Source organism: Salmo salar, chromosome ssa26 (assembly GCF_905237065.1).
Source record: "Salmo salar chromosome ssa26, Ssal_v3.1, whole genome shotgun sequence".
Lineage (NCBI taxonomy): Eukaryota > Metazoa > Chordata > Actinopteri > Salmoniformes > Salmonidae > Salmo > Salmo salar.
In genome coordinates, this window is record NC_059467.1 from 25,777,303 (window position 1) to 25,790,778 (window position 13,476).

General features: G+C 45.7%; 1 protein-coding gene across 12 annotated transcripts in view; it reads left to right on the forward strand.

Annotated features, from left to right (window-relative positions):
- LOC106587493 (transcription factor SOX-6) overlaps window positions 1–13,476 on the forward strand; it is a 203,970-nt gene that overhangs the window by 40,306 nt on the left and 150,188 nt on the right. For 7 of the 12 annotated variants that reach the window (XM_045708401.1, XM_045708398.1, XM_045708404.1 and 4 more), the window contains one exon: window positions 4,103–4,153. The exons of the other annotated variants lie outside the window; for them this stretch is intronic. In XM_045708401.1, the coding sequence (XP_045564357.1) occupies window positions 4,119–4,153 (35 nt within the window). In that variant the 5' untranslated portion in view covers window positions 4,103–4,118. The remainder of the gene's footprint in view (window positions 1–4,102; window positions 4,154–13,476) is intronic. 12 annotated transcript variants of the gene reach the window in all.

The following is a 13,476-nucleotide window of genomic DNA, read 5'->3' on the forward strand; positions in this document are numbered from 1 at the left end:
AGACACGACCTTGTACCACCTGACCAAGGCCATGCTGCCGAAACACATCAGAGTTAAAAAAAATATTTGTTCCATTTAACATACCATGCAAATAAAGGCATTTTAATTAAGTGAAGAGTGCCTTGGTCCTCCTTGCTTTTTAACATCCAATTTTTTATTTAACTAGGCAAGTTAGTTGAGAACAAATTCTTATTTACAATGATGGCTTAGGAACAGTGGGTTAACTGCCTTGTTTAGGGGCAGAACAACAGATTTGTACGTTGTCAGCTCAGGGATTCAATCTAGCAACCTTTCGGTTGCTGGCCCAACGCTTTAACCACTAGGCTACCTGCCACCCCTGCACTTGTTGGCTGCTTTTCTTCCACTCTGGGGTCCAATTTACCCCTTTTACCAAAGAGCACTTTCTTTTGACAAAGACCTACTATTGTGTAGCCACGCAGCGCTTCCCTTCCTGTAGTTTGAGTTAGTGCAAGGCATTCTAGACATCCAGGCTGTTAGAGAGAGAGGGAAAGTGTGTTTTCCACTGTAATTATGAACAGAATCTAAGAACCTGTGACAGGAGGGAAAAAAAGAAACAAACATAATTTATTGAACCTTTGGGGCCGGGTTAAAGACACAGAGCTGTAATTGATTTGGTGTGTGTGTATGCATGTGTGTGTGAGAAAGAGAGAGAGAGTTTGTGTGCGTGTGCGTGTGTGCGCGTGTGTGTGCGTGTGTGTGTGTGTGTGTATGCTCATCTATGAGTGGGAGAACAGAGGGTTTGCAGGCAGCCGTGGCGTCATGCTCTGGGAGAAGAGAGGAGAGCTTTGTGAGCGGTGGGTGGGTCCCCCCATGACTCAGAGAGGAGGAGAGGCGTCAACATGGCCGCCTGGCCCAGAGGAATTAACGTCCCCACACCCTGGTTAATCAGTGCCATCTTGGCTCTACGTCATCACCCAGCTAGGGAGCAGTCTCCTCTTCTGTCCTCCATCATTGTGGAAGAACTGAGACACAGACAGTACGAAGCCCTCAGCCTATTGACTGCTGCTGCTCCCTGTACTGTCCAGAGTTGTCTGGGACATGGTCCTATTTCCTCCATGTCCCCCTGGATACATCGGTCCCATCACTCCTCTTCTCCCCTCTCCTCTCTCAACTGCCTGGGCTGACATGTAGGCATAGGTTATAGCCAGAATCTCCCATTAATTAAAAGTCCCTTTCCAGTGACCAGGTCAGACATGGTGGAGTAGAGTCTGTCTGTAGGTGGCCTCTGTGTCTCTCTCTCTCTCCGCTGGGCTCAGCTCTGCTCTGAGCTGGCCTGGGCTGTTAATGACTGAAGGCTGGGAGCAGCGCTCCATGCCAAGACCCACATGGTTGTGGTGGTGCATTAATTCAGCAGTCAATTTGACTGGAAGTTTGAAATCTGTGCTAGGTTAGGGGGACGTGCTGAAGCTGTGTTAATAGCTAGCTTGTTGTCCATATGGTGCTGCTGTAATGGAGCACATTTACTGCAGATGGTGAGAGTTGGTTGGGCAGAGGCAGCTTTTGGCAGAGGTCCGTTCTTCGAAAAGGCTGCTGTGAGTCCAGCGCTAGCTGTCCTTTAACACTGTCTATCCTCCCTATTTCTCATTCACCAAAACACTACCCTTGAAATGTGGCCTGCTCTTAGTTTAAAACTCCAGGCTCCCCTGTTTTCTTTATGGATCTATGGAGAGGAGCAAATACAATGTGGCTCAGTCACTTTTTCCTGAATTCGGTCTCCCAACCGTACCTTTACTTCCATAGGGCGACGTGCTTCACCTGTCTCCATTACCACAATGGAGTTTTATACAGCACACACTGCTGAGGAAACACAGGCAGAGAGACAAGAGGGAGGAAGAGAGAAAAAGAGAGAAGGAGAAAGATAGTTGTGAAACAGTAACAGAATGTGTCCAAGCAGCAAGAGAGATGCAGAGGGAATGAGACAGGCAGGCAGACAGACAGAGAGATAGAGACAGACAGACAGAGATAGAGAGAAACAGGCACTTCCTGTCCTAGTGGCAGGCTGGTCCTCAGCTAGACAGTGAGCTTGCTGAAGACTATGTTGTGGAGCCACTAAAGCATGTGACATGCATTGAGTGTCATGACAAAGGAACCCGGCCTCTATGGCTCACTGTCCATTCACTCAGTGGGTTGTGTCTAGGTTAGTTTAAGTTTCCTGTGGCTTTCCATAGCCTTGTTGCCTGTCTTGCTAACCTGTTATCAAGGAATCTAAACGCCAAACGTGTGTTTGGGACACATGATGACGGTCTATTATGCAGTTATGTCGTGTGTCTCTCTGTGTTCGAGTCAGTCCCCTTACTAAAGATGAGACAGAGAGAAGACTGAGAAAGAGAGGAGAGAGAGAAAGAGAGGAGGTGCAGAGAGAAGTGTGTGTGTGTTTTTAACACTTCTCCGAGTGGTGAGGAGACACGCTTGATCGGTTCGGCATGATTTGACTGTTGTTTTCTCACGTTGTCACTGGTGTGATGTTGGTATTATGTGCCCTGAGAAGAGCAGGGCTGAGTAGAGTGGGGAACAGAGCAGAGCAGGGCTGAGTGTAGTGGAGCGGGGAGCAGAGCAGAGCAGTGCCACTGGCCTGACGCCCTCCTCAGACACCTGATTGTGAGAAAAGTGTCGGCTGAGCCCACTGGGTCTCGCGGGTCCACCGCCCTGCTAAGTGCTGGCCAGGCTAGCCTGAAAGGCACAGTGTCCTTGGTCCTGTCACTCTTTCCATTCTCTCAGTGGCTTTGTCTCCACAGCCTCACTGGAGGAGAGGAGAGGAGAGGAGAGGAGAGGAGAGGAGAGGAGAGGAGAGGAGAGGAGAGGAGAGGAGAGGAGAGGAGAGGAGAGGAGAGGAGAGGAGAGGAGAGGAGAGGAGAGGAGAGGAGAGGAGAGGAGAGGAGAGGAGAGAACAGCAAATTACACCCATGTCCAAAAAACTGAAAGCATTTAGGGCCAAGATGCTGGATCTCTTTTGCTCTGATGTGTGTTATTTATGATGACGTCTGCAAGGGAGTCGACTGTTACAGCAGGAGAAAACACTCATTAGTTTCAGCAGGTTTTTTTCTTTGCCGCTACTGAGTATTGCGTTTTCTAACATGGGTTTTGAAAAGCACACTCCAGCTTTAGCTCTTGGCTGATCAGATGCTGGTGAGATGGTGATGTATTTTACAGGACAGGGATGTGACGATGTGTAATACCGAGACAATTGAATAACAAGCTGAAACTACACTGTGTGTCTTTCTATGAATGGGTGTGATGACTAGTACATATTTATTTCTGCTGACTTTACCATTGTCAGAGAGGGAAGATCCTGGCTGTTTTACAGTCTCTCTGAAAAGGGAATTTCCTGGTAATTACTCAAATTTTAGGCTATTGTTTTGGGTGACTTGTATTCCAACCCTCCACCCCACGGCTCCACTCCCAATTTGTTTTCTGTAATAGTATGTTGATGATAGCGCTTAAAGAGAAGCACACAGCAGTCCAAAATCACAATATACTGTACATACAGTATATATTCTGAAGACCAATAACAGAGGCCAATGAAACCTGTTGGGAATCATTTCCAGCCATGTGCTTCCAAAATGTTTTGGGGCGAGGCTTCTGAACGACCTCTCCGAACAGTGACATTGTGAACCACACCCTCCCGCCTCCTTGGCGATGCATGTCCCAGCATCGGGCCCCTGTAGTGGGGCTCCTAGAAGCCACAGAGCCCTCGCCACACAGCTGAACCACCTCTGGCTGCTCCTCCTACCACTCTGAGCCCTGCCACAGGCTTGTCTGGGATCAGTGGTTACAGGAATGTATGTGTCACACTGGAGAGAGCCTAGGAAGAAGGCTGTGCTTGGATCAATAGGAAAGGGTTTATTTGTTGCAAACATATCATCAGGCCCTTGCTGTATGCAAATCCACTCCCCTCTCTGAAGAAAGGCTAGAATGAATGATGTCAATGCAAAGAAGAGAGGATGAGCTTCCTATCCTCAACACTGCCTTAATTAAAGACATACCTTATTAGAAGAGAAAGATGCATGCATTGCTCTGTGTTTTTTGCATGTTGCTTTTTTTCAGTGTTAAAATGGTTCTCTATGTATTTCTCCTGCCGCAGAACCCCACACGCTGACATGGAGGGCTTTCTTCGTAGCAGCTTTTTACTGAGGTTAGTTTCTTTTTCAGTTGTTGTTGTAAAGTTGTGGGTCAGGGGGTCAGGGGCTAAACTCATCTGTCCCTTCACAGCTCCAGCTCCCGACACCTACCCTTAGATCACGTCCCTCCCTGGCTGGGTGGGGTCGGTGGGAGGGTTGTGTGTCTGGGAATCCACCCCAGCTGTATGTTGTGAGTGTAAAATAGTCACTTCCACCTTTCCCCCTCTACAGCGCTCTCCGTGGCATGCTCACACTGATACCCACCACACTCCATAGTCAGACTGAAAGCAGCTTCCACTCTAACCTCACACACAGATGTGTAGAGATACACCCCCCCCCCCCATCTCACCCCTGGGTACTGTGCCTCTCAAACTAGGGTTTCCGTGTTCGTACTGCATGCTTTTGTCTGTCCCCCTCTTCTAGACTCATGGCCAGGACAGGTAGGGTGGGGCTTGGTTTGTGATGTACTGTTTCCTGTTGTGTGTGTGTGTTTGTACTCGACCGCAAAGTCCTAAAAAATTAAACCTTGACGCTATTTTTCTTTTAAACCCATCCTGTGATTTTATTTAAGAATTTGTGCTGTTATAACACAGAGGAAGTCACTAAGTGAGTATATTCGCCATTGGCTCCTCTTTCCTCTCTTTCTCCAGGCTTGAATGTTGCAGCCTAATTAATGGTGTCTCGTTAAAAGACGCAGCAGCAGCAGGATCTGCCTTTCAAAGCAGCTGTCAGCCAAACTTTAGTAAAGCTAATGAATCCTCTTTGATTTTTTTTTTCAAAAGGTCATTTATTTGATTAAATGAACAGCATTTTTTTTTCTCAGAACTGTTGGAACCCGGTAAAATAAAGGACGTGATAATTCCATGGATATAACACAGCTTTAGATCCTATTTGAAAATACCCCATTAGTATCTAGTTTGAAAGGTTACTATTGAGTGTCCTTACTCTCTACACAGACAGCAGTAAAAAGACGGCCGATGAGAAAAAATACATCGCAGTCAATTGCCCAGCACAGAATGAAGTGAGATTTAAGAGGCGGTATAGATCAGCCATTTAATTCCAAATATAGCACAAAAACTATCTGGGTTACCTTATCTAGAATACACAAACACCAATCAAACATATATCTTAAAAAATCATATTTATTAGAAATGTCCTTAAATAGACTCTTCTACTTAATTTGCATGTAGCCTCCGTTTCCAAGGCGTAGTGAGTGTTACAACTCCAGTGTTGGCCGGAGGCTTGGGATCATACTCAGGCATGTGTTGGATTATTGAAGGTATGTTGCCTCTATTCATTTCCACTGGGCCACTAATGCTACAGAGTGGAGGATTGTGTTTGACTCCAGCCACCTGTTGAAGCAGCACCAGTTGGGCAGATATCTAGCTGAACAGAGGGTGGGGGAGGGCTGAAGAAAGCAACACCTCTTAAATCCAACTGAGATTCTTACAGCCCAATAACTTGAAGACCCAAATCGACCCACATAGACAAAACATGACCTTTGACTGCTAGCCTCTTTCATAACAATATCCTTTTGTTCTTTGTCGAAATCAGTACTCTGAGAGAAAACTGCGATTCATCTAAGTAAATACATCATTACGGTTCCTAATCCACATCCTTCTGTCAATGTCTGTTTTAATTAAATGAGAAGAGCCAGTGGAACGATATCACGCACACATGCTCGGGTGATTGGAGGACAGAGGTCTCAACAATCAGGCCAAGATTAAAGGCAGGCTTTGCTTTCATTTTTGCTTGGCCATGGCTTGTTGTGTCCTGGGCAGGGAGGGTCGGAGGGAGAGAGAGAATGGGAGGGAGAAACAGGAGGGGAGGGGTATGGGAGACGGACCATGTTTCTTCAGTGTAGCTAGCACCACAACATATTTTCTTAAGCAACTGAATTGGGTCAAAGGGTGCTCTGTCAGTGCAATTATGTGAAAGTATGACAGCAACTCTGCCTTGTGCCTCGTTAATACATCTATTTCTGTGTAGTACTCTGAAAGGACATGTTGTCTATTAAACTCAGTCGTCTCCCCAGCTGTGTGGCCCAGAAGTTCCACTTCTGCTCTGACAGAGGGGCAGATGTTTAAAGGTGACTTTTCACATTTCATATCTGCATCACTCACTAAAATACCGCTGGACAAACTAGTCATTATTTTACACTAATGAGTCATCACTTCTTGTTTTGACTCATAGTTGCAATAGCTGTAAATGTACCAATCCCCCATTTTCAGTTTAGAAAATGATGCTGGTTGTTAATGTGTGCTGATGCAGGCAGAGGAATAGTCATTGTGAAAAATACATCAGGGAGAACTTTAAACAGGTTAACTTTATATTAATAATGTAGCATGGAGCCTTTGTACTGTCTTAGAAAATAATGACAGTCTGTTTAGATCTCACATGCAGAGCAGTACGTCTGCAACAAAGTGAAAGAATTTACTAAATTATACAGTTAGTGCACAATGTATTTTAGTGGAATAGGATCTGTTCTTACTCACATTAGAAGCCAACTTTGTTTTAGAGAAGCAGTGTTTCAATTTAGCTGCATATTTATTATTTTGGCAGATTGTGTGTGTGTGTGTGTGTGTGTGTGTGTGTGTGTGTGTGTGTGTGTGTGTGTGTGTGTGTGTGTGTGTGTGTGTGTGTGTGTGTGTGTGTGAGAGATCTGTAACAGTCCCTGGCTAATCCCAGTAGAGAGGACCTCCTCCTGCATCTCTCCCATTATTTGATGTAATGAAAGGAGAAAGTGTGTAACACGGAGATTGTTAATTAATTTAGTCTAACAAGATGAAGATAAATGCAACCCACTGAAGGTTGACTAGGCAAAGGGGCCCACTTAGCATTCCTTCTCCTGTCCCCTGCTCTCCCCTGCTCTCCCCTGCTCTCCCTTGCTCTCCCTTGCGCTCCCCTGCCTCACATTGGAGCACATTTAAAAGGTGCAGCTCCTTGTTTGGCCAACCCCACTGAGCTTTCACCCGTTAAATGTAGACACAAAACATCTCACTTAACGCTTCTTTCAGCGCTTACAACTTAATCTACAATTATCACCTTCGCTGTGAGTGTTTATTAACCTCAATATGATTGTGATTAAAGCTGAATATTTATATATACCTACAATTCTTAGCTTTTTAAATGTGCTGGAATCTAATCAAAATAACACATCTCAGCCGCATTGAGTTGATGTTATTTTCCATGATTATTTATATTGTTTAAAGAAACCTTTTTGACATGTTAGTTAGAAGGGTTTCTCAGTCTTTTAAGGCTGACCATAGAGCCATTTCCCTTTCCTCAGGGAGAGATGAGTGAAAGGAGTAGATCTGGGCCTGTTTAAGCATCTAGCTAGCTGCTACTCTCCATGTCCTCTCAGAAGGGTCTGTGTGACTCCCAGCCTTTCACCATATGAATGGCCCTGCTCTAATGAGGCTTGGTGGCTATTTGAGCGGCGAGAGAGACGGACAGAAAAGAGGACATTTTTCTAAAAAGCCAGACAGTTGTCTTCATTCACACCACTTTCAACAAATCAGCAGTCTATCAAGGACATTCTTCGGTGGACAATTCTATACAGGGCCTGCATGGCAGCACAGACCAATCATTATGGGACCCATTCTCTGCTCCCTTAGTTCTCAAGTCCACAACAATGAGTTGTTGATTGTGTGGACAACACCAGAACAATTATGCTCTCTGTTTTGGTGGCAGGGCAGCATTTTAAAGTCAGATCCTTAATAATGGCCTCATTATTGTTATTCTTAGACCAGGCCTCAGGATAAGGAATAGTTGCTCACAGTACGTCATTATTTAGCACATTTCGATTAGCTCATCATGTTGTCTATGTACGAATAGAATCATATGTAATTAAGGCGAGGGAGCTGTGCTCGCGGAACGCTGGCAACTGACTTAAAAGGTAGCACTTGATAGGCCATTAATATGAAGAAAGGTGGGAAAAAGAAGGATTAGAGCTGTTGCCGTAGTAACTCCAACTTCCATCTGCGAGGGAACAATGGACTTGTGTTCCTCCATAGAAAGCGAGGGAGAGAGAGTGTTCTGAAAGGACAAGACCCTTTTTAACAACGGCGTGGAATCCAGGCCTAATAGGCTCTTTGGTGTGAGCTGTTAGACGAGACCACTGGGGGATAGGACAGCGGAAAGGTCACCATGTAATCCAAGGACAGCCGAAGTCATCATCCCTTTTTACAATAGCAGTTTGTTTTGTGCTGCTTCCATGTGCTCAACACAGACACGGAACCTGCAGTTCACACGTCAGTCACACTAACTGGAGGGAATGAGAGAGAAGAGAGAGCGAGAGAAAGGGTCTGTGTGGTGGACGTGAGACGGTTTAGGGAAAGGGAGAGAGAGGGGAAACACGCCACACGGCCAAAACCTACTTGTTCCCTTACTGACTCTAAATAAACACAAACTAGATTTATACCAGAGACTTGGAGGAAAAATAACTTCTCCAATTAGAAGGATCTGTCAGAAGCTACTTGAAGTGCCTCCAGCCTTTTCCCATCCCTGTTCCCTCTTCCCCGTGCAGCAGGAGAGGGGAACGGACGGCTTCTCTGTTTGTTTCTGGCACCTCTAGTCTACACACTGCTCTGATAACAACGTTCCCTCTTGGATGATCTCTCTACACAAACACACCCTAGGAGTTAGAGGATCTATTCCATGCCTAGTACTAACAGGTACACATGATATCTTAACACAGTCTTTCACATAATTATATACGGCAAATGATAAAAGCAAACCAATGCAATAACTCAATTGCCAAAACCTGAGGAGTTACAGTAGTAATGAAAACACACGGTTGATATACTGTGTGTCGCCTTTTTATTTTAATCGTTGTATAAAAGTTCCTGTGAGGAGAGAGAAAGCACAAAGAGCTGATGTGATACCTGAGTACTCTGTCTGGACCCTCCTAAACCACTGCAGAGTTATAACCGTCTATGATCTACGGGCGTATGTGTTTCTCTTTACGTTTTATGTCCCTTATTACAGCTGCAATATGTCTGCCCACATTAAGCTAATTTATGGCCCAGGCCACTGATACAGCAGTACGGGTTAATGAATTTGGCATTACTAATTAACTGTTATTGAGGGCGGAATATGAATCCAGAGTCTGGAGAAATAGCAGAGCAGGGAAGGAGAGAGGAGAACGGGAGGGACAGCGGACTGGGTGGGGTAGATGGGTTCATTTCTCCCTTAGTCTTTTCTTACCACACAATGCCAAACTGTCCACAGAGTCCTCTAAGGAAAGCTGTTTTCCAATGACCCAGTCAAGTCTCATCACAGACTCATTCCTGATCGCAACTATCTGAAAAGAGATTGTTGATAAGATTATCTTTAATTGGACAGAATGTTGGGGAGAAAAGCTGTGTGTCCTTAGTCAGTGGAACACAAGGATGGCCTCTTTACAAAACTTCAAACACAGGTGTCTCTCAATGCATGACAAAATCTGAGCTTTTCTCACTTAGAATTATGGATATTTTTCTGTTTAATTTCTCCATATCTGCTTTGATTTGATGCTTAGTGCCTCCTTAAAAAGCTTCTATGAATAGCTGATGTGATTATGGACTTTAGAGGTGAATTGAGGTCCTTTACATCCCATACAATGTAGAAAATGTCTCGTCTCACACCAAACAATGGGCACGTTATGCAAGCAGAATCGAGCAGTTAGGTACCTCACATTTACCTCTTAAAACAGGAAACTGCATTCAGAGAAACAGGGCCATTCAGGCAGAAAAGGCCAACAGTGACAACTTGGAATATTGTGCCGCGCTCGTGCTGACATACAGTACATTCTCCAGAAACAGTCTTGGCCCTGCTGAGGAGAGACATGATTCTCATGATTCTCTCTGCTAGTACACTGCCCCCTATACCCATAAGTCAGCAATACCACTACCCTGAACACATTGACAGTGTGGCAGTTTTACAGTCTCCATTAATATGGCTTCTTTCCCCGTATCTCTTTCTGTTTCTCTCTCTCTCCCTCTCTTTATCTCTCTCTCCCTCACTCTCCAGCCACCAATTTCTCCACAATCTACTCCTGAAATACTCTCGGCGCGAGCCAAGCCTTTCAATTTAGATTTCAATTATCATGTTAGTTTTGTGATTAGACTTCTGTCCTCCAGGAATCAGACCTCTCTGCTCCTCTCTCTTCCCCTCTTCCCCTGCAATCAGATCCCATCTGATGAATGGCGCCTATAATTACGGAAGTTATTGAATATGCAGATCGCTGCTTACTCTTGGTGGGCTGTTCATAATGCATTAACTCTAACTGTATGAAACAAGGGTCCCCGGTAAAGAGCCACTTCAGTAATGAGAGAGGCCCAGTGTATGCCATTAGTCAGGGATAATAGCCGTTAGTAAGGGGGGAACTCCATTAAAAAACACACAGGCATATTATGATATGCCTTGTTTCTCCCTCTGTGTGTGTGTGTGTGTGTGTGTGTGTGTGTGTGTGTGTGTGTGCGTGCGTGCGTGCGTGCGTGCTTGTGTGCGTGCGCACCGGCCTGATGCCATAGAGCTGCAGCTGTTGGTCCCAGTTCTAACCAGCCAGAGCTAGCCTGCTGCACTTCACTGTGGAGGCAGTGGGCACAGCACAGCCAGGGCTCCCACTATCCCACAGCATGGAGCTCTATCTACTGGCCAGCCACGTCTACACACAGACACACACAGGCAGGGTGTTTATGAATCATTCAACATGAGGTATTTTCCTCCGGACTGGCAGGCCCACGGTCTTACTGTTTGTGACTGCCATGGTCTCACGCCCTGCCCTGCCGTGATGCAATCCCCCAGTGGCTCTGAGTGGAAGAGAGGAGAGGAGAGACAGCTACTTCACAGGGCCTGACTGACTGCCACATCGGAAAGGGGAAGTGGGACATTTTGACAGATTCAGAGAAAGCTTTTAGAGATGTCTCCTCTCCAGACCCTCTGCTGTGTGGAGTTATTGACAGAGGTACAGATGGGCCTCTAAGCCACAGCACATGATCTCTCCCTCACTCCCAGAATGTAGTCTTCTCCTGACGTTCTTAGATGTTCAATTCTGTAATGTGGTTCATTTCATGATACGCATTACACAGGTAGTCAGAGACAGAAAGAGACAAACAGATCTAGCGAGACACTCTGTTCCATGCCAAGTCTAGTTAAGTGATGGGCCAAGCATGAGTCTACCTTATTCATTATTCAGGAGTTAGCTAACTCTCTCCTTGCTTTGACGTTCATTTGTTTTTCACATTAAGCCTGAGGCAAAGCCGTTCTGATTTTCTGTTTGGCACCTGTTGTGTTTAATTCAGGAACACCATTCCTAAAAAACACAGCCCTCCTTTATTTTTAGCTTGTGAGCTGTACCTGCCATTTATAGCCGGCTGGCCTGTTCTTAGACTGGCTGTTTGGCTGGCTGTCTGGCTGGCTGTCTGGCTGGCTGGCTGACTGGCTGACTGATACTCTGCTGATGTCTTACAGGGGATTTGTACATTACACTGCAGGAGCCCGGGGAGGCCCTCCCACAGAACAAAGATAAAGACACACATCCTCGTGCACCGCACACACGCATATACACACACGCAGCCACACATACACTTCTCATACGCAGCATTTCTACACATTCAGATACATAGTTACAGTACCATATACAGTTGAAGTCGGAAGTTTATATACACCTTAGCCAAATACATTTAAACTCAGTTTTTCACAATTCCTGACATTTAATCCAAGTAAAAATTCCCTGTTTTAGGTCAGTTAGGATCACCACTTTATTTTAAGAATGTGAAATGTCAGAATAATAGTAGAGAGAATTATTTATTTCAGCTTTTATTTCTTTAACTAACATTCCCAGTGGGTCAGAAGTTTACATACACTCAATTAGTATTTGGTAGCATTGCCTTTAAATTGTTTAACTTAGGTCAAACGTTTTGGGTAGCCTTCCACAAGCTTCCCACAATAAGTTGGGTGAATTTTGACACATTCCTCCTGACAGAGCTGGTGTAACTGAGTCAGGTTTGTAGGCTTCCTTGCTCGCACACGCTTTTTCAGTCCTGCCCACACATTTTCTATAGGATTGAGGTCAGGGCTTTTTGATGGCCACTCCAATACCTTGACTTTGTTGTCCTTAAGACATTTTGCCACAACTTTGGAAGTGTGCTTGGGGTCATTGTCCATTTGGAAGACCCATTTGCGACCATGTTGCTTCAATATATCCACATGCCATCTATTTTGTGAAATGCACCAGTCCCTCCTGCAGCAAAGCAACCCCACAACATGATGCTGCCACCCCCGCGCTTCACGGTGGTGATGGTGTTCTTCGGCTTGCAAGCATCCCCCTTTTTCCTCCAAACATAATGATGGTCATTATCAAATCAAATCAAATGTATTTATATAGCCCTTCTTACATCAGCTGATATTGCAAAGTGCTGTACAGAAACCCAGCCTAAAACTCCAAACAGCAAGCAATGCAGGTGTAGAAGCACGGTGGCTAGGAAAAACTCCCTAGAAAGGCCAAAACCTAGGAAGAAACCTAGAGAGGAACCCGGCTATGAGTGGTGGCCAGTCCTCTTCTGAAGAGGATTAGAGAGAGCATACTTAAATTCCACACAGGACACCCGGATAAGACAGGAGAAATACTCCAGATATAACAGACTGACCCTAGCCCCCCGACACATAAACTACTGCAGCATAAATACTGGAGGCTGAGACAGGAGGGGTCAGGAGACACTGTGGCCCCATCCGATGATACCCCCAGACAGGCCCAAACAGGCAGGATATAACCCCACCCACTTTGCCAAAGCACAGCCCCCACACCACTAGAGGGATATCTTCAACCACCAACTTACTATCCTGAGACAAGACTGAGTATAGCCCACAAAGATCTCCACCACGGCACATCCCAAGGGGGGGCGCCAACCCAGACAGGAAGACCAAGTCAGTGACTCAACCCACTCAAGTGACACACCCCTCCTAGGGACGGCATGGAAGAGCACCAGTAAGCCAGTGACTCAGCCCCTGTAATAGGGTTTAGAGGCAGAGAATCCCAGTGGAGAGAGGGGAACCGGCAAGGCAGAGACAGATACTTAATCATAGGACCTACTGAAGAGATGAGTCTTCAGTAAAGACTTAAAGGTTGAGACCGAGTCTGCGTCTCTCACATGGGTAGGCAGACCATTCCATAAAAATTGAGCTCTATAGGAGAAAGCCCTGCCTCCGGCTGTTTGCTTAGAAATTCTAGGGACAGTTAGGAGGCGTGCGTCCTGTGACCATAGCGTACGTGTAGGTATGTACGGCAGAACCAAATCGGAAAGATCGGTAGGAGCAAGCCCATGTAATGCTTTGTAGGTTAGCAGTAAAACCT